Here is a 20,579-nt window from a genome sequence, read left to right on the forward strand (position 1 = left end):
GGACTTCCGGTTTCAACCTTAAAAATAAAAGCCTTCCTTCCGAAGTCGATATGTTTCTCATGAAAAGCACTACCAGTGGTGGAAGAAGTACTCATATATTTTACTTTAGTAACATGCACTTTTAAGTAAAACTAGATCAAAATGTACCTAATGTTTCAAATGTACTTGCTGGGCTATGACCCCTTTGACAGTGTAATATAATCACCTAAATCAGGGGTTTTAAAAATCTGAGACTGTGGGCCTTCCCTCAGACCCACCCTTACTTTACTTGCTTAGTTTTGCTCAACTCCTGGATGCATATGAGATCGTGGTTATGTTATTTGACCCCACAGACACTCAAGATAACTAATATTGCTATTTGACATAACATTAGACTACACCAAATACATTAAATAAAGGTCTAAGGCATTGAATACTACTGTATTTAACCAAATCACACACGTAGGCTATTCCAGGACGTCCATCCATCCATCCATCCATCCATCCATCGTCTATGTGGAATTCTTGTGATAAATAATTTAATATTGTTTCACTTCCATTCACTGATCTATATCATATTTCAGGGTACAACTAGGTTTAATGGTCACATTACAACAGGTTGCAAAGTGAAATGTGATTTGTAACTCCCTACTGCTACATAGCAGCTTATAAAAATATGGTATACAAAAACAACCATGGAATAATAAACAAAAAACAAACCAAGTAGCAGTGCTGAGGATGAATTTGCTCTGCAATCTTGTGGTGCAACGGCAGAAACTTCTATATCTTTTCACAGCGGAGGGTGAACAGGGTGTGGCTGGGGTGGGTACTGTTCTTTAATATCCTTTGGGCTAATTTAAAAAATCCTTTGGGCTAGGCACCTCACCAATATGATCTTCTGAGCAGTTTTAATCACCTGCTGCAGAGCCCTCCGGTCCTGGACCGTGCCCATCCCATGGCAGTGATGTTTCTAGTCAGGATACTTTCTATTGCTCCTCTGTAAAAGTTGACGAGAACTTGGCACAGGAATTTAGTCTCAGCTCCTTGGTTTTGCTGATGTCGAGAAGTAGGTTGTTCTCTGTGCACGACTCTGAAAGATCATCGACTTCATTCCGATTTGAAATCTCAACATTGTTTTAAATCCGGCCAATGATGTTTATTTAAATATTATTACTGATGTATTAACACACAAGCAGCATTTTAATATCACAGCTGGTGAAGGTGGTGTATTTTAATCCATAATTATCATATCATATAGACTGATCATATGTTTTGTTTGTAAAATCTGAATCTTAAAAGTGACTAGAAAACTGTAGCTGTCAGATAAATGTAATGGTGTAAAATGTACAGTATTTCCTTCTGAAATGTAGTGGAGTAGAAGTATAAAGTAATATAAAATGGATCATCAAGTAAAATACAAATTCCTCAAAATTATACTTAAATATACTTATTGAGTAAATGTAATTCCACTGATCAAGTGGTGGAATACAAGTAAGTTAATTTTCTCAAGTAGTATTTTCATTTAATACTTCTAATAAACAACATTTCAGTGGCAAGCATTGTCATTTGTTTGTCTGCTATGCTGGTTATTTTGCGATTGGTTTTACATATAAAGCACATGATCAGTTCATAAAAAATTACATTGCAACAGAGTGAACTGCTAAACAGTGCAGCTCCACTTGGACCCGTAACTTCAAAGCACCAGTAATCACATTAAGTAATAATAATGCAATAAATATAATCTAATCATATGTTACATTATTGGGTTATTTTCAGTCAGGACTTTCAGTTGCAGGCCAAATTATTTGACTTTTAATTCTTCCACCACTGTTCAAGTGCACACTATTTAAAAACTGTGCCAGGAAAGTACTGATTTGAGGCCATCCTTATTGTACTGATTTTGCTTTAAAGGATGTTTATGTATTTTGTCTATGCCATTAACACACATTTTCAAAAAATGTTACCAAAAAGCATCCTACACACATGGTATCAGATATCAATCTGTTAGCCTTGTTCTATATTTAGCCAAAATCTCCATAGATCAGCCACTAAAAGCTGCAGGTTACTAGGATATTTGTGTGACGCAGTTAGTGATGACTTTTATTTTGACGGTACAGCAGCGTGCTTCCGCTATTACGGTCAAGTTTGACGCTTTAACGCAAGCCGGGGACTTTTACCACCCACTCAAGACATCATTTAAGAACATGAACGTTTATTATCTGTGATCAGTTAGTCGTGCCTGAGCGGTTGAATGAGGTCATCGGTATCAAAAATTGCGCACTATATGGACAAAAGTATGTGGACACCTAAACATTACATCCATATAAGATTGTTTCACATCTTGTTCCAAAACATCCTCCACTCTTCTGTAAAGGCTTTCCACAAGATGTAGGAACCTGCAGGGGTTTGACTCAACAGTTGTTGCTCTAGTTCATGTCAAATAGTGTTGGATATCAAAAACTTTCAAGGCTGGATAACCAACCGGGCAACTGCTCCAGGGCCCCCAGACCTTCTAGAGCCCCTGTGTGTCAACTGGTTTGTGCTTTATTATTCTGAGTTTGCAACACAATAATTCTGCTTAATTTACATGTTAATGTGGCCATGAAAAAAGGCAATAAGCACACTATGACTGCAACTATGATTATATTTATAATGGATTAATTGGTTTTCTCAATTCATTTATTAAACATTTGGTCTATAAAATATCAGAAATAGTGAAAAATGCCCAGTAAGGTGACAACTTTTTGTATGTCGAATGAACAATGAAAAGCTATTCAGTTTTTAATCATTTAACATGTGAAAATAGCTGCAAATCTTAACATTTCCGACCCCGGAACTAGTGAAATTTCATCCTCTGTGCTTGATAAAAGACTGGACACAAACTCCAAAGCACAGTATTGTCTAAAATATTTTAAACATTTTATGATGTAGCAGTATGATTTCCCTTCACTGGAACTAAGGGGCCTAGCCCAAACTAAGAAAAACAGCTGCTGACCAAAAATACAACAGCAGGGGTGTCCACAAACTTTTGGCTATCGCTGTACTGATCCATATTCTGCCTGCTGGTATAAGATTGAAACAGGATACACACTTCGAACTGTTAAAGATCATTTTTTATTTGCCCAAAGACTTACTACAAGGACATAAGAACACCCTCAGCTATAGAAAACATCAATTTTTGTCAAATGATCAGCAGTACAAACCTGTAAAGCTTTGCTGTCTTAGATATCTCTATAAACCAACATAAGGAAGTGAAGAAACAATTAAAACAGGTGAATTAAACCAAAAACTTCCCCCCACCGTGAGTGAAAAACTCACTGGCCTCGGAAGTCACAGATGAGGGTTTTGCCAACTTAACGCACTAACAAAACAATAAGCACTCAATACAAAAAAAACAAACAGTATTTACAACATATTTGAAGCCCAATTTCTCTGGCAACTCAGTTCCCCAAATCCCTTTTACAAACTCCCCTCGATCAGTATCAGCAACCACGTTCCTTTTCCCTCCCCAAAATCATTTAAATAGTCCACGCTGGTTTTGTTTCAGACAGTAATGAGATTCATAATGATCAAAATCAGTCCATTACTAACAGATCGTTAATAGTTGCCATGTACTCATCTGTCAGTGGACCCAAAATGACATGTCATGGAAATCTTATCAGTCTGTTTTCAGTTAATCAATGACATGACAGCAAAACATTACTAAAGACCTTTGGAAAAAAAAAACATTAAAAAGATTTAACAATATCTACATTCATGGTGTTGGTATGATGTCCCTACACAGGCACATACATGCACACTGCAGTCACATCATGGTATGCAACAAAACAGTAAAAACAGCACACATTAAAGCAAAGAAACACACACTCACACCCTCATATATACACAGTTCTGTGCATATATTGCACACAAACTCACACAGAGGGACAGATTTACGTTAAGTGCACACTTTTTTGGGATAAGCATCTGACTACAACCCACTTGGATTACAGTCAATACCATTAACGTTTCTAAACAAACTCGAGGAAAAAAAAAATACACGATGAAAACCATTCAGTTCAATCATCCACGAATGATTCCAGATGGATCAAAACACAATTAAAACAAACCTATTAACAATTCAAATAAACCGTAAATGAAACAATACACCACCCGCGTGACATATTCTTTAAAAACGCCGTCAGTTTGAGCTCTATAGGTGGGAAACAAGTGTTATCCCTTCAATGACAAACTGCTCTGGTTAAACAATAAACACTGTTTATTACGGTCAGGCCAGAACAAACTGCTCAGTCAAACAGAATTGTTTCAGACTGATGGATTTGTGTACATGTCAGTTACGTTTGATAAATGACACCTTTCAATGACAGACGCATGGCAATGGATCCTACAGTGCCTATCAAAAGTATTCACTTCCCATGGCCCCTTCCAATGTTTTAATCTCTGAAGCATCATGAACGTAATCAGGCTTTTTTTGGACACTTTTTAATGTCAAAGTGAAAACAGACACAGATTAGGCTAAATTAAGCCCTAAAACAAAACAAAAACAACTGATTACATAAGGATTGACTGGTACAAGTAAATGTTTTCATATTTCATGGATGTTGAATGGAGATTAAGCCAGATTTTTAATTAAGAGGGTGACCAGTAACTACACCTGTATCTGTACCTTTTAATAAAAGCCTCACGATTAAGATAAAAGGAACACTCACACAGTAAAGCCAATCATAAAAAAAATAAAAGTAAAAAAGCTCCAAATCTGCTCAGAGCATGTGGTGTTGGTGCTAGAAGCACAGCATTAGTGGGTTCAAAATAAATCCTATAGAGATTTTGTGACAGGACTTGAAACTGCTGCACACTTATACCTTATACACCATGATTGGGCAGTTTTGCAAAAAGAAACGAGGGGGGAAGCAGAGAGACTGATTTACATGGACTCAAGGCTGTAACTGCTGCCAAAAAGTGCTTCTACTAAATATTTAAGAGGGTGAATAATTGTGTAATCTTTTTGTTTAATCTTGCATTTAATTTAGATAAATCTGTAGAGATTTGTTTTCCTTGTGACATTACCGGAAAACTCATTATGGGAAAATTCCCATAGCTTGTTGCCGCCTCACTGAAGGTCAGATGACAAATGACTGTTTCCGTTCTGCGTTGAAATGTCACACCACAGCGGGAGTTTGGTCAGGTTTGCTCTCATTTAGAAAGCACATTAAAGCTACATTAACTTTCACCTAAATGTTGCAGGATTCCTTTAAATAGTAATTGTCTGTTAATAAGTATCAAAGCCTTATTACTTTCTATTTGGTGCAACGTTGCAAAACAATAAAACATGGAAAGGTCCAAGAGGGGGTGAATACTTTATATAGGCACTGTTTTGTTTTAAATGAGAACATGGGTAAGTAACAAGTTCTGAACATTTCCAGCAACAAAAAGACATTCAAAATGGCTTGATTTTTTTCCTGAAAAAATACCACCTCTTTAAGAACCAAATGATAAAATCTACATCATAAATTGAGAATCGAGAACAACGCGACAATGTTCTGAAAAAAAAAAAAAAAAAGTGTAATGGAAACATTCTGAAGAGTGCAATTTTTCAGTACCCTGCAACCCCCCCTTCCTAAAGTAATCCACCATACTATGTTCTTTGGCTCTATGAAAGCCTGTTCACAACTCATGCCACCCGTCTTCAACTAATTATCAGAATAATAAAATAAACACTGGAGAGTTATTCATCACCCTCAGCTTTAAAACTCTAACCATAAACCAATGAACCTGTAAGTCAAGATTGAAACCAGCGGCAGAAATGTTCACAACATCACCAAACCAGTGGGATGCTGTTTTTGGCATAACATAAGCGGCCCCGTGCTGTGAGATGACCTTCACACCGGGGAGGGAATCAAACGCATTTTGGACATATGGGTGGGGTCACCAACGCAGCAACATAAAGTGGGTGAGTGTGAAGTGGATGAGGCAATGCAGGGGCTCCCCCTGGTGGTGGGAGGAGAGCAGGGTTGGCACAGTGGCAGAGCTCCCTTGACTCTTGGCTCAGCTCAGCGCTGCTCAGTACGTCTCGACGACAACGGCCTGTTTCAGTCCGAATCAGAGTCTGACGACCCCTGTGAATTTGATTCACTGCTGCTGTCCTCTGACTTGTTCTCCTTGTCTTCCGCCTCGTCATCATCTTCGTCGTCTTCTTCATCATCATCGTCATCGTCCTTCTTCAAACAATCAACAAAAATAAATAAAAATAAAATATATTTAGCACAATCAACTTCCACTTCTTATAGTCATCTCTGTAAAGCAGCAACTCACGTCGTCGTCGTCATCATCATCGTCGTCATCCTCACTGGATGAGTCTGCTTCAGAGGAAGCCTTCTCCTGCTCATCATCTTCATCCTCGTCCTCATCGTCATCCTCCTCCTCAGTTTCCTGTGGGAAGAGAGATTTTCAGGTATGGTTGACAACATTACTACATGACATCACTGCAGCAGCTTTATGAGACGGGGAAAAAGAAGAAAGAGACAGTCTGCACTTACAGATTTCTTGGACTTTGCCTTGGGGCCTCCTGGTTTTGCCGGACATCTCCGTTTCTGAAACATCAAGTAGTTTTAAAATATGTCAACCTAACATATTAGAAAGATACAGAGCTACAGTACAATTTGTCCAGTTTGTTATAGCAACTGTGAAATAACCGACTTACTTGTGAATTATATTCTTTGTAAGTGTTTCTCTCTTGTGAAGACAAGCTCTGTGGAAGGATGGAAGTAAGTGTTAGATATGTCAAGTGGCCAAGATGTTTTGACTAACCCCCCCACAAACAACCAACAACCACTTCTTACAGCGAGCCACTGTTCCAGTAGGACTTTGTACTGTTTCTGCTTCTCCTCAGCGATCTTCTTGTAGCGCTCCTTATCCTTCAGTGGTAACCTCTGCCAGCGGCTTCCGATCTCAGTCATCCGCTCCTTCATTGGGAGGTGATTCAGCTCTCCGTTGGAAAGCATCTCCTGGGAGAACTTCTGATATCCGTTTCTAGAGATTCAAAAGCAAGCAAAAATCACAACGTCTGGGTTTTAATTGAATACACACAACATGGCAGCACAGAGAAGTTGGATGCGAAAAACTTACGATGGTGGTTTCTTGGGTTCACCCTCAAACTTCATCTTCTTCCCTGAGGCAATGGCAGCAGCAGCAGGTGAGCGCATCTCACACAGGTCTCTCTGTTAACGAGAGTAAAGTCAACGGTTTACTCTCACTGGTACCGTTTACAGATGCTGTGCAGGTGTAGTGGACAGCCAGTTACTTGCCACTAACCTCGTATCTTTTCTGGTCCTCTGCTGCCTTTTTGATCCACATAATTTTCTCTTTTTTCTCCATGGTGCTCCAGGTTGCTTCCATTGCTTTCTGTGCCTTTGGCCGGTCATTCTGCAAAGCAAAGGCTCACATTAAATGCACTTGTGGCTAAAATGTTTTGTACAGTAAAACAGTTTTTCAGTTTAAGAAGTATACAGCTGTAGTTCATTAACAATACTCCATTCTCTTTTATTCAAGTGTTATCTGCTATGATATGATATCAGTGATGACAGAGTAATGACAGTTAGTGGTTCAAAGGTAAACACTATAAACAAATTAAATAAATTACATGAGCATGGACACCTGTGACCTACCTCTGCATTATTAGGACGTACTTTTAAGACATGTACTTTTAGCATCACCGATCAAACTAGTGTCTATAGAGTGAACGCCTAAAACAAAACTACCCTTTTGTATTCTGAAGACTACGACTCATGCATACCTTAAATCTAGCCAGGTAGTCTCCTATGACACTCTGCTGCCAGATGTCTTGTGCAGTCTTGGGTGGGTCGGGCAGACGACTACGGTCCTCCTTCTCCTTCTTCTCTGACTCTGCCTTCAGGACTGTTTCTAGGCGTTTATACTTCTCCTAAATAACCAGGACAACAAGATTATTGTAATTTGTTAGTATTTTACAACCATGTCAGTATGATTTGACTGCTGTGATCCACTCTTCTAGACATTTCTAGACATTTACAGAATAATATCACACTGGATCGACAAGTTACCTTCTTCTTATCCGGCAGCTCGTTCCACATGCGGGCCAGGAGTCTTGTGAGCTCGCTGTCAGCAAGGTCTGGCCTCTCCTGCTGCAGTTTAGGACGCTTCTCCTCAGAGAAGATGAACATGGCTGAAATTGGCCTTTTGGGTTTCTCTGGACTGGCCTACACGTTACAAAGCAAAAGAATATAAGAAAACAATTCTACATGTAGGTAACTAATTTAACAGCCACACAAAATTAAACTTTTACTGTTTAATAGTATAAAGAATCAAACATGTAAGGAAGTGCAGTAATTGTATTTGAACAGTGACCTCATCAGTCCTAATGTTTGAATTTACAGGTTTTAACAAATGTAGAGTACTCTATCGTGGTATACAGGTCAACTGGCAGATCTGAATTTTAAAAAAAACTTCCAAAATCTCCCCTTACTATATGTATGTATATTGATTTTCCTCAAGAAATAACTGTTTAAATAATATGAATGGACTTAGCTTAACATGCTATACTTGAAATAGTAAAAAATTTTAGGCAAAATTGTATTTTATTGTGTATATACATTGTTGCTGTATACCTTTGCTTTAGAGTTCTTCTTTTTGGAGGCAGGACTGTTGGCTCCACCGCCCCTCTTAAATCCTATCTTCTCCTCAGACAAAACCCGCTGCTGTTCCTCCTCTGACAAACTCTACAGATCCACAGGAAGACAAAAAAAATATACATAAGAAATGCTTGTAGCACACATGAGAACAGTGATGTCTGTGACATGCAAATTAACACAACAAAAACAGATGTTGAAGTAGAAACAAAAAGAAACTTACACTGAGAAATCTGTTCATCTCAATTTCATACTCCTTTTTCCTCTGAGAACCAAAAAAATTATTTTTGTTTAGACAAACCGTAATTAAGTCTTTTTTTGTTTTTAAATGATGTAACTTGATGATTCTGAACTAACCATTTCACAGCGTTTCTGGTAGGCGTCCTTCTCAGCCTGTTTCAGTAGCTTCCACCGCTGGCTACACATCACCATACGCTCTGTGCTGGGTACGTCTTTCATGTTCGACATCAACTCAGCACAGAACATTGAGTAACCATTTCTGAAAGCACATTAAAATAATCCATTTAATATATACATTTAAATTCCTCACCCACAGGGCAGTGGCCTACAACCAGCATCATGTCGATGTGTTAGTAGTGTATTTGCAGATGTGACTCACGGAGGTGGTTTGTCAGGCCGGCCGTCAGATTTGTCTTTCAAGTGCCTCTCAGCCTTGGTCAGGGTGGACTTTACGATGTCATCTTGGGTCATGTTTAACTCTGGGTGCTGCTGGATGTACTCCCGCATTGTCTCCTAGAATATTGCAAACAAAAACAGTTAAAATTGAAGGCAGATGGATAGTATGTCTTCATCTCTCTTCATAATTCTACTACAGCCCTTATTATAAGACTCTGGCGTAACACATCACACATCACTGTAGTCTCACCTCGTACTGTTTCCTCTGCTCAAGAGACTTAATGATCCATTTGAGTCTCTTCTTGTCAGACAGCTGTGTCCACTGTTTGCCAAGACTGTCCTTAATGTCTTTGGTGGTCGCCTAGTGTGAGACAAAGAAAATTAAAATCCAAGGTACATACAGAGATTGTGTTATGTATGTTGTTTAGTAGATGGTTCAACTTACATCTGGGCGTGTCTTGAGGACGGCCTTCTTTTCGTGGTTGTACCACAGCTGTTGGGGTGTCTTAGGCTTCTCTGGGACATTTGAACCTTTCTTTGTCATGCTCTCCACAAGGTCTGGGTGTTCTTCCCTGAATTTACACATCATAAACCAGAATTTAAGTGCATTTATCATGTTTAAATATGCTGCAGGTACCTTATTCCCCCACTGTTAATAACACTTAATTATGAATATTAATAATAATTAATCGCACCTGAACTTCATCATGCTATGCACAAATGTTTCTTTGTCTCTTAAGAAGTCGTCAACATATTTTTTCTGTAGACATGAAAAGAAAACAATATTTTAGTTAGAATTTTAGAAACTGTTTCAAATTGTACCATGGTCATATGTATAAGTTGTGTATTAATCTGTTTTTTTGACTAACCTTTTTCTTGTCAGGCAGCTCCCTGTATTTCTTGGAGAGGATTTTAGTTAGGTCTAGGTTGCTCATCTCTGGGTGCAACTTTGCGTACTTGGCCCTCTTCTCCATGAAGAAGCGGAAGTACGGAGTCAAAGGCTTCTTGGGGAAATCTGGGTGTTTCTGTGTATCATGTGGAAAAGGAGGATAGAAAAGACTGAGCTCCACACAACGGATAGTTTTTCATTAGTTGTGTGAAATATCGGTTTTAACTCACCTTTATTTTCTTGCCCTTGTAAGGGTTTTTGATGTAGTCTTGGGCATCAGCTATCAGCTCTGTTAGGGTTCGAAATTTACGAATCTGTGGATATAGCACACAAAAAACATGCACATTTAGTGGTACACAATTTGACAGACAATAGCCAATAGGTTAGATTTAACTTTAATGTCATTGTGCATGTCACTAGGTATAAAGCAACAAAATGCAGATAGCATCTAACCAGAAGTGCTTAAGCAGTAATTAAACAAAATATGATACATTATTATACAGTGCAAAATATGAATGATATATAAATATGACTCTATATGAATGTCTATTGCTACAGGTTAAGTACGGGCTATGAACAGGTTATGACTATGGTAGTACCGTATGAATAACTTTACAGTATGTACAGTAGTGCAAGGGATTGTACAATACTCAATATGAATGTCACAAAAAATGCCTCACCTCTTTAGAGACCTCCTGCCACTTCTGCTTACACATGTCTGCTGTGTAGGAATTGAAGGCCACCTTCTGCCAGTCGAGGTGGGACTCTGATGTTTTGTATTTAGTCACATCTTTTGGAGGCAGGGCCACTTTCATGGCCTCCAGCAGGTTTAGGAGGTCATCCTGTGCCCAAACTGTGACAAAAAAAAAAACAACCAACGGAAAGGACGCAGAAATGATAAATTACACAATTGGGTAAGAAAACAAATGGCTGTAGTATCATTTTGTATGTCTAAAAGTATGACCAATTATGTTCCCTTGAGAGAAACACCCACCCCACTATATTCACTGTTTTCAGTGGCTGAATCATACATTCTGCATTGTTTTTAAACTCACTGGGTGTCATCCCTGTAATTGCTAAAAGGACCTGTAGCAAATGGGCTTGATAAACAGTTCTCATAACAGCAGATGAATTGTCATTGTAGAAGTGATAAAATTAATAGTAATCAATAAATTATTTCCACAAAAGAAATTGTGAGATACATGTCCACAAAGCTGTTACAAAAGCCCACCTTGGCTTTGGGTGGTTGCCTCCATGTCTCCATTCATTTGTGGGTATACTGTCTGGTATCTAAAAAAGCAACAAAAATACAGTTACCAAACATCTCTCTTACAGTAACATTAACTTAAATAGATAAAAACATTGCCATCCGTGATATGTAGGCTCATACTCAGCTCCTACAAAGAGAATAGATGTTAAAAAATCAGTATTTAATGATAAAGTTATTTTAATGTATATAGTATTCATATGATAGATGCTGATTTGTGAAAAAAAACGTGATTTGTCTGTGATATAAAAGTAAAACTGACGTTTTCATGTCGCGGAATTTAAATTCGCCTCGACATAATGGTTTATGTTCATTACACCGCCCCTTAAACGTTTACGCTACATGGTGAGACATAGGCTATTGCTTGTGACGGCTTCAAATCTCAAATATCACTGCGGAGGGCTTCAACTAGCACAACTAGCTAAGAGTACAGGAGTCTCAGTCGAGCAAATTTGCCAGCCGGAATTTGGCGTATTAGTGCTGTCCTTATTCCACAACAAAAGTATCGTGGACACACAGGAGCGACCATTTTCTCGCACGGTCCGCTCGGTAATGGAGGATTTTCTGTCGGAGAGGAGGTTGGGGAGGATCCACGGAAGGAGGAAGCGAATGGACGTGGACGGACAGGCAGCTGTAGGCGACCAGCTGACCACGGACGGGGGATCTGCTTTCGGTCTCGTCTCCGACAAGGGGGAATGGTGGCTTGGAAACACTGCAGCCAAATGCGCCACACGACAGAGGCGCCTCATCACCGATGGACGCGGATCTAGCTCCGCCATGCAACCTTCTCCACAAATGTGAACTCAGGCTGGAGCTCAATCAATATATTATTCGCTTACAGTTAATAAATGTGTTCAAGAGCATTTACAGACCGTTTTATTATAGTTTTTTTTATCGTTGAATATTAGGATTTAAGAGCAAAACCCAGTGCATTCTTCAGCGAGGCGTAGCCGAGCTGTGCTCCAATGATGGCGGCTGCTCGTTGTTCATCGTGTCCTTGATGGCCCCAGCTCACTGTGTTGTTCACGGTGTGACCTATAGCTACATTTAAACTATCATTATCAACATTTGTGTAACTACAGAGCTGCCATAACGTACACCTGGACCAGTTAGAACAGATATATTATAGTAAATTACATTATAATTAAAACATATGGATGCTAAGAAATTTGGATGGGGCATTAACGTTAACATGGCCAAGGACAACTTGGCACGCCAAATAGTTGAAATTGGATTTTTCTTTAATATATACTTTTGAAAAATGTTAGCATTTAACAGAAAACTTTAAGCTTGCTTGTATTTAACAAGAATCTCCTGTTTCGGAGCCCTGGACTTAACGTCGCTGTTTACACCAAATAATTTAAAACCGTTGAGTAACTGCTAAATTTCAGCTACCGTTAAACAATGTTAAATTTATAATAGACTTCGTCGAGTTTTGGAAATTAAATTGTAATAATAACGTAACGTTACCCGAGTAATATTTCATGGTGGTGGGTTGGAAGGACTTGCGGAGGCGCAGGAAGAAAGAAGAAATTGAAAATATCTTTAACGACCAAACGTTAAACCCTAAACCTTAACTTAGTAACGAAATAGTTTATTTTAATGGTAGCTGCTAACAGTTTCGGCTACTACATAGCCCGGTTACATTGTATCTACATTGTTAGCAAAAGCTCAAAAGGAAATATGTTAACATCCGAGGCTGAGCAGCTTCGCTGGCGCGACAAACAGCTCCAGATCCGCCATGCTTCAGCTCTGCTCTGCAAGGAAACCTACCGTGACAAGGTCCAATGGCGCACTGCAAATGGAGAAAACGGAGCTTAAAACTAAAGCCAGGGCGTTGCAGACTCCCTTTCCTCGACCCAAAAGAGCATAAGCGAGACCAAGAAGGCGGGTTCTCCGCGCTCGGTCGTCGGTGGTTCTGGGCTAGTCAGTGAGAGAGAGAGGGGGAGAGAGAGGGCGAGTCTCTGCACGGTGAGATATTAAACCGAGATCCCTGATGGCTAACCGAGAGGCGGCTGGCTGTTCCGCCAACAGCCGCATGGAGGTCTCGGCGCGGAAACCACCGTTAATTCCCCATGCAAATATCCCGTTTACAGCGCGAATTGTCGAGTTTCGATGGAGGGAATTAGCATACAATGGTCGCTTGGTTTAATTTTTATCAAATACCACATTTACCTCCGGGTCTTATCCAGTTCCTTCCCCGCTGTAGAGGACAAGATATTCGGATATGGCCGACAACGTCCGTACCCTGCCACAGCGGTCGGTTTATTTCGCTACTACAAAGAGGCTACCGACCGAGGCGCTTTTTACTAAAACAAAAACAAACATTAACGGTAGATTTAGCGGGTTTTAGAGGGTTTTCTGGTTTCTTTATCGCGCACCCTCGCCTTATTATGAAACCGAGCGGCTGTTTGGTTGGCTTACCTGTCTCTCGGCGTGAGTCTCGGTGTCGTTGTGGAGGAAGAAGGGGAGGGTTGAACGATAGCCAGCACTGCGCCGTCGGTCCTGGGCTCCAGTCCCCGCAGAGATGGTCCTTCCCCCCCGCCTCCATCTCACTCGCCGTCTCCCTCCACTCAACGCGCAGCAGCAACAGCAGCTCCTCTCTCCATCCAACCATTTCGCTACGCCGAGACATCCACATTTTTTCCGACTTAGCACCGTTGTCTCTGAATATTTTTTTTTTCCACTCACATGAACCGAATCTGTCTCTGATCTCCAGCCGAAGTTTGCACCGCGAACATTTTCATCAGGAAGCTGAAAGTTTCATGAAAGTTGTGCCAATCGTTATCTTATATAAGTGCAACCATCCCATCTTACAAACCAAATAACCTATTAACATAACTTATTATAATTAACATAAAAATCTTATTTTTTCAAAAGTTTATCATTTTTACTTATCAGTGTCAGAGTTTCACTGTAGAGAGAACTATCTAAAATGTCTTCAAAGCAGCCTCAATGCCTTTTCACATTGCTCGGCTCTTCTTTTAGCAAATTGTAAGAGGCTGTTTGACAGCTTCATCTTGGCCCAGCATGTTTTTCCTTTTCAACTCCACCTTGTGTGTTTGTGGGCGGAACCCCCGACCGTCCAATCCAGTCAGTCCGATTCAAGGAAAACAAATGACTTTCAGCCACTCGGCCTTGTTAAACTGCGCGACGTTCTGGTGCTGTCGGAAATGTTGCCATCATCGCAGAAGAGCAGGCACAAACAACACACAATAATAATATTATGAACAAACAAAATATGATCCTAAAATGAGAAACAATCCAAAATTTAAACTTTTGACATACCAAAGTTTATTACAGGTCATTTTGATTTATTTTCACTAGTTTTTAGTTGTTAATTTCCAAAGTCTGGATTCATCTCGTTTACTGTTTTATTAGTCCACTAAGTCTTTCTGCTTATTCAGAATTAAGCATCAGTTTACAAATTTGGTTTGTTTGCTTGTTTGACAGTTAAATAATAATAAGCTGAGTTTTAAAAAGCAGCCTATTGAATTATTTCACAATTTCATTATGTTGTATATTTTGTCTGTTATATATATATGATTATTTAATATTTTATTTACTTGTGATTGTCTTATTGGTATCTGTGTAAAGCATTTTTATGGTTTAACCTTTCACAGTCTGTTTTTTTTAATGTTTGTTTATAAAAAATGTCTGAGCAAATCTTGCCTGCTGCAGCAAAAGAAAACGTTGAAGATAAGAATATTTTTGACCATGTCCATGGTGTTTTCCAAATAGGAGTACTAAGAAGTTCGTGTTTACATGATAACAGTGAAGGCAGCATGCAACTGAGTGGCAAGCGTCCAATTGAACACCCCCCTCTTCTGTTACTTGTTGGATAAAGTGATTAAAGTCAGCTGTGAGTGATGTAAAACTTTAATACTATGATACTGTATTTTCTAATTCTTTATAAAAATAAACACTTTAAAGGCTGTTATGTTTGCTGTTTGTCACTGTTTTTATTTTTAATAAAGTGAAAATCCAAAGCATATACAGTGTTTCAAGCACAAACACATGATAGGCAACACGAAAAGGCATAATAAGATACATTTACAAATAAGTTCTTCCCTGAATATATCATCGGTATAACAATCAGCTCAAACAATTATATCTCATCATCCACTACCCATCACTGCTCATCCCATTTCATGATCATTAAACCTATTAGGCTACATGCTTAACATATAAGTGTATTACACATCTTTCTATACTCACAACAGGTATATCGAACATTGTTCTGTAAACCATACACAATATATCAAATGAGGCAAACTTGAGAACTCACAATTTAAAACTCATTTTGAGAAGAAATAAAGGAAAGGCGATTGCATTGGGTGATGGCTGGTTTGTGCGTGTGTGTAAAGAGCAGAATAGATCAAATTAGATTGTGAACATTAGGTTACGTGAAATCATTATTATAACATGGGGAGATCTACATTGCAGCAGCACTGGCAGTCACTTTAAAGCTATGCTGTAGTTATGCACTAAAAAACAAACAATACTATAAATGGATTTACCTCACATCTTACGGAAAAATACTTTTCATTTAAAGACATCAAATGTTTTTCCTGCATTGAAAGACTCAATAACTCAATATTTAAGTAAATAAACAGCTTGAAGTATTTTCAATTAATCTACATTAATAAAATATGAAATATGAGAATGAAAAGTGGAAAATGAGAGGACACAGGACATGCTCTATATCATGATGACAATATAAAATATGTCTTTTGTGGTTCAAGGTCACAAACACAGATTCAGCTGCAGAAATAATGAATGAATTCTTAAAATGAAAAGCAATTTCCTTTAAAGATAAATAATAATAACAGAACAGAATAGTTTGAAACTGTATATGTTTACAAAATATATATTTCTAAAGACACCTGACATTTTCACATTATTACTAGAAGTCAAAAATTTAGTTCTTTGGAAAGTGTGTGAATGAGACATTAACGATATGGTGTTGTTTATGGCAGTGGGGACTCATCGTACACATCCTTCCCAGGTTCCTCCTCAAACGTCACTTTGGCGTCATCTGCATCCAGCTGCAACACAGACACATCCATTTACACCAGAGAATCCCACATATATGATATACCACTGTAAGGTCTGCCTGTGCTTTGGGGTGAATGTAACAGTTGCAGAGAGGTACTTACACATTTCATCTCCATGACAGAGAAGAGCCTGCCGGTCATGAACATGCGCAGAGGGACAGTGAGAATAAGAACAAAAGGCAGTGCCAGAGAGAAGGGACTAATCTTCACCATCCACAGGACAGCCAGGCACACAATCTGGATCAGTGTGAAGAGATGCATCTTCAGTGTCTTCACCTGCACAAATGGCAACGGTGGAGAGCGTTAGCAGAGGAACACGGAGGCAAAGACATGAAAATGAACAGTATTCTAATTTAAAGTACCGATCATTTATAGGGAGATTGTAGGACCACCTATACAGTTTAATGTGACAGTCTTGACAGTCGGTCAAATTAATCAATAAGATGACGCCACCAGACACTAGTCTCCAAAATCAGAATCAGAATCAGAATCAGAAGGAGCTTTATTGCCAAGTCGTGTTTTACACATACGAGGAATTTGCTGTGGTGATAAGGTGCTACACGTAGACAAACATACAGTCAACATAAATAAATATATAAATATATAAATATGGAATAGAAGAACAACGTTGCAGGTATCTACATGTGCATTATTCTGGGTCTGTGCCGTGCAGAAGTAACGCAACGGAAGAGAATATTGTGTACATATAAAGATATAAACTGACAACATAAAAATATACAACAACAAAGATCAACAATCAACAACAAATATGTGAAAAGTGCCAGGTCTGTGCACAACATGAAAATGACTGAAGTGTTAAATCTAGACCTCAGACAAACTGCCATTAAAAAAAACTGTTTTTGGGGAGGTTGCATACCCTGGTGGCGTAGGCGTCAGGAGGATGGTATTTCTTTGGTGTAATCAACAGGAGCATCCTGTCCCACATCTGGATTCCGCTCAAAGAGGTGATACCCATGTAGAGGAAGATACCGAACAAGGCTGTCATAGGAATCATCTTCAGAATAGGCTCCATGAAAATAGAAACACCTGGGAATCCCAGAAAGTGAATGATTATTAAAGTAAACGGTACTTAAATCTGACCCTGCGATGTCTGATTCGGCACTGTAGATGGCAGCACCTACCAACCAAGATGGCCACAAGTAAGCCACTGATCCTCTGCTCTAGCACCTTCTCAATCTCTGGTTTCGGGCCCTTGGTCATGACAGTGAGAGCGTTGGCGTGGGTGACTGATCGCACAGTGGCAGCACTCAGCCACGGCACCCCGAAAATAGAGCAGAGACCCCCCATGGTGACGAGGAGGAGCAGATCAAAATGAAAACCGGATCCTTTCAGCATCTTCCTTTCTGGTTTGCTCACAATCAGCCTGGCAATCCACACAGAATATTGAAAAAAATAGAAATGTCTTATAAATATTATCTTAATTTTATTCACAGTAACTTCACATGAAGCATTACTGGAGACTGTAATGCCGTTGTTTATAGAGTTACTCACGTAGTAATCTGGGACTCCAGGAAGATGAGGATGAAGACAAGCAGTGCTGGTACACAGCAGGCACCCATCATCCAGATGGGGAAGGGCTTCTTTTCTCCCATGGGGTTGATGAACCAGCCTCTGGCTCTGGGGTTGGTCACCTCAACACCTTTTGGCACAACCAATTTCTACAAGGGGACAGGACAATATTCATTCAGCTCATTTATTACCAAAACAAAAAACAACACAGCAAGAGTAAAAAAAAAGTCAAGACTCTCAGTCAAGACTTCTGATAATTCTGAACTGATAGTTTGAGTTCTGTGATATTTTAGAGAGAAAGAAAAAATGACGATTGTAACCAGGAACATAAACGTTGTCTTCCTTTTTATGTGCAGGACGTGGATTTACAAAGATTCTTAGACAGATTGGCCAATAAATAATTTTTATTATTATTATGATTAATACTGTCAAATTAGTGTATGTGATAGACAACAGGTGTTAGCTTGCTTTATTACAACCTTGACTAAAGATCATAATCTCCCAACCTATTTTATTTACCAATGTGCCCTTGATTTTAATTTTCTTATTTTATCCACAGTAAAGATGATCTTTATAATATATGGACCAAATTTCTAATATGTATCTACACACATGATGAATATGAATGACTTCATGTTCACTGCTGACTTCAAGGTGAATTGTCATTTTACGTCTTGGTTTTTGTACAGTTAAACAAACGAGAAATAAAGTGTTAACTAGTGAGCTTTAGAGGGGCTGGTAGGTGGCCAGGCTAATTGTTTCCCCTGTCCAGTCTGTATGCTAAGCTAAGCTAACTGCCGATTGGCTGTACCTTCATATTTATAGGACATTAAAGAAGTATAAATTTTCTCATCTTACTCTCCACCAGAAAGTAAATTTATCAAAATGTCAAACCTTCCCTTTAAAACATGTTTAATTTAATAAACAAATCTGTGAACATATGTTTAGGCTATTTTTTATATGAAACATATTTAACTATAAATGTAGACCTATTTCGATCATTTTTCTTCCGGATTAGGGGTGTAAAAATTGCCAAATCATCAGACAAAAGCTAAACACATCTACAGGGTATGAGTGCATCACAAACCTGTGTGCAAAAGGTCTGCTTCTTGAAATAAAACACAGATCTTTTACATAAATGAAAGACCCACCTGGCCGGGGTGAACATGACTATTCATGAATTTAACGGCTCAAAATTGTTGCACTTGTAATTCGACAAAATCCTCACCCTTAAATGCATGCTCTAAACCTTTTGACAATGACTGTCATAGAAAGTCATCTTAATAGTAATATGTCTACGTTATTTCAATTTGCTGTACTGCATACACTACTTCTGCAAAGTATTTAGATATATCATAATCCACATGATGTGAGTTACGTGACAGGAGTCAACTCACTACGACACACTTACCTGTGTGTAAGCATCCTCAATGCTGATATCCACAGCAATCATGAAGAAAATAGCAATGGGGACACCGAAATCTCCAATCAAACGACGGATCTAATGAGACAGAGAGCAAAGGATATACCATGGCAGATTTTTCATTTAGAATATTTCAGACTACACTACTATTTTCAAAACTACACCAATATAGAAGGTTGATCTTACCGGCCCGGGTAAGTAATGACCATTCTTGAAATGGCGGAGGAAGTAGGCAATGAAGAAACAACCAAACATCAGGCACATGGACAGCAGGGCAGTGTTGGGGTAAGGCCTTTCAATCTCAAGCTCATGAACGGTTACGTTGCCATCTGAATGAATCTCAATGTGCTCCTTGACAACTGGGTGGAAAGGGTTGTCCATTGAGTCGTTCAGATGATCGTAGTTCAGAATCAGAGGGTGGGTTTTGAAGATCTGAGCAAGAGGAGATGAAAAGTCAGAGGAAGCATATTAAGAGACAACAAATTAGGCAATTACAGTGGTGGCTAAAGGGAAATGGTGTCTGTGATGTGAAAGACATGAAGAGATGAGGTGAGGAAACCTTAATGAGCTTATTGAAGGTCTCATAAATGAAGATGAGAGAGATGAGGATGGAGAAGATTTCCTGAGTGAAGCGGGAGATATATCTGACCAGGAAGCTGCCTTCTGCGGCCACGATGATGACCACGATCACTACTAGCCACATCCCCACCCAGATCCGGCCCACAATGTATTCAATGCCCTGGGACTTGCAGAACTAGTGTGTAATGAACAAAGGAAAATAGGTGTTAATGATCCTTAACTAGGGGGGTCAGATTTATTTCAGGAGTGACAACTCATCCGTACAGAGAAAAAAGCTTCCTCAAACACCAGCAGCGGTCCAGAAAAGCCTATGACAAGGACAGGCTGGGCAGCCAAGAGACAGAAGATGACACCCTGGACGCTGGTGGAGATCATAAGCTCTGACACGCCCATGAGTTTTTCTGTTTTGTCAGCTAGGGTCAGAGAACAGAGAGAATTATTAACAATATCATATATGGTGAATGAACTCAAATGAATGGAGCCAGAGAGAAAAGACACATCTCTCTATCAGGAACCCTCTTTTACCCAGAAGCCCTCCAAAAGTGATGGCTGGGGA

The 20,579-nt window shown here is 39.2% G+C and overlaps 2 protein-coding genes across 6 annotated transcripts in view; both read right to left on the minus strand.

Annotated features, from left to right (window-relative positions):
- Positions 1 to 3,074: 3,074 nt before the first annotated feature.
- ubtf (upstream binding transcription factor) lies at positions 3,075 to 13,990 on the minus strand. 5 transcript variants are annotated; one of them, XM_046035381.1, is made up of 21 exons: positions 13,859 to 13,990; positions 11,399 to 11,457; positions 10,848 to 11,020; positions 10,398 to 10,481; positions 10,148 to 10,303; positions 9,974 to 10,038; positions 9,724 to 9,850; positions 9,529 to 9,639; positions 9,262 to 9,395; positions 9,000 to 9,141; positions 8,866 to 8,907; positions 8,622 to 8,732; positions 8,058 to 8,213; positions 7,772 to 7,918; positions 7,291 to 7,401; positions 7,105 to 7,196; positions 6,819 to 7,008; positions 6,680 to 6,727; positions 6,516 to 6,569; positions 6,292 to 6,408; positions 3,075 to 6,197 (listed from the first exon to the last, which is right to left on the minus strand). In XM_046035381.1, exons 2-21 carry the CDS (start codon positions 11,433 to 11,435, stop codon positions 6,069 to 6,071), a joined length of 2,226 nt encoding a protein of 741 aa, XP_045891337.1. In that variant the 5' UTR covers positions 11,436 to 11,457; positions 13,859 to 13,990; the 3' UTR covers positions 3,075 to 6,068. The 5 variants fall into 5 exon arrangements, with proteins under 5 accessions (XP_045891337.1, XP_045891344.1, XP_045891333.1 ...); XM_046035388.1 differs by lacking the exon at positions 13,859 to 13,990 and adding an exon at positions 13,610 to 13,710; XM_046035377.1 differs by lacking the exon at positions 13,859 to 13,990 and adding an exon at positions 13,208 to 13,408.
- Positions 13,991 to 15,376: 1,386 nt separating this feature from the next.
- The window catches only part of slc4a1a (solute carrier family 4 member 1a (Diego blood group)), a 14,258-nt gene continuing 9,055 nt past the window's right edge, over positions 15,377 to 20,579 (minus strand). The window contains exons 13-22 of the mRNA XM_046035583.1: positions 20,549 to 20,572; positions 20,288 to 20,436; positions 20,004 to 20,198; positions 19,631 to 19,876; positions 19,433 to 19,522; positions 18,004 to 18,170; positions 17,634 to 17,875; positions 17,369 to 17,538; positions 16,594 to 16,767; positions 15,377 to 16,482 (exon numbers count right to left, since the gene is read on the minus strand). Of these exons, the coding sequence (XP_045891539.1) occupies positions 16,405 to 16,482; positions 16,594 to 16,767; positions 17,369 to 17,538; positions 17,634 to 17,875; positions 18,004 to 18,170; positions 19,433 to 19,522; positions 19,631 to 19,876; positions 20,004 to 20,198; positions 20,288 to 20,436; positions 20,549 to 20,572 (1,535 nt within the window). The 3' untranslated portion in view covers positions 15,377 to 16,404. The remainder of the gene's footprint in view (positions 16,483 to 16,593; positions 16,768 to 17,368; positions 17,539 to 17,633; positions 17,876 to 18,003; positions 18,171 to 19,432; positions 19,523 to 19,630; positions 19,877 to 20,003; positions 20,199 to 20,287; positions 20,437 to 20,548; positions 20,573 to 20,579) is intronic.

Source organism: Micropterus dolomieu, linkage group LG02 (assembly GCF_021292245.1).
Source record: "Micropterus dolomieu isolate WLL.071019.BEF.003 ecotype Adirondacks linkage group LG02, ASM2129224v1, whole genome shotgun sequence".
Lineage (NCBI taxonomy): Eukaryota > Metazoa > Chordata > Actinopteri > Centrarchiformes > Centrarchidae > Micropterus > Micropterus dolomieu.

Bases quoted from the DNA above. Each gene is read 5' to 3' on its own strand.
- ubtf (XM_046035381.1), bottom strand. From the start codon at position 11,435: ATGAATGGAGACATGGAGGCAACCACCCAAAGCCAAG. The intron at 11,021-11,398 runs GTGGGCTTTTGT...TTTTTGTCACAG, and splicing joins GGCAACCACCCAAAGCCAAG to TTTGGGCACAGGATGACCTC. The intron at 6,409-6,515 runs GTAAGTGCAGAC...CTCTTCCCACAG, and splicing joins AGGCAAAGTCCAAGAAATCT to GAAACTGAGGAGGAGGATGA.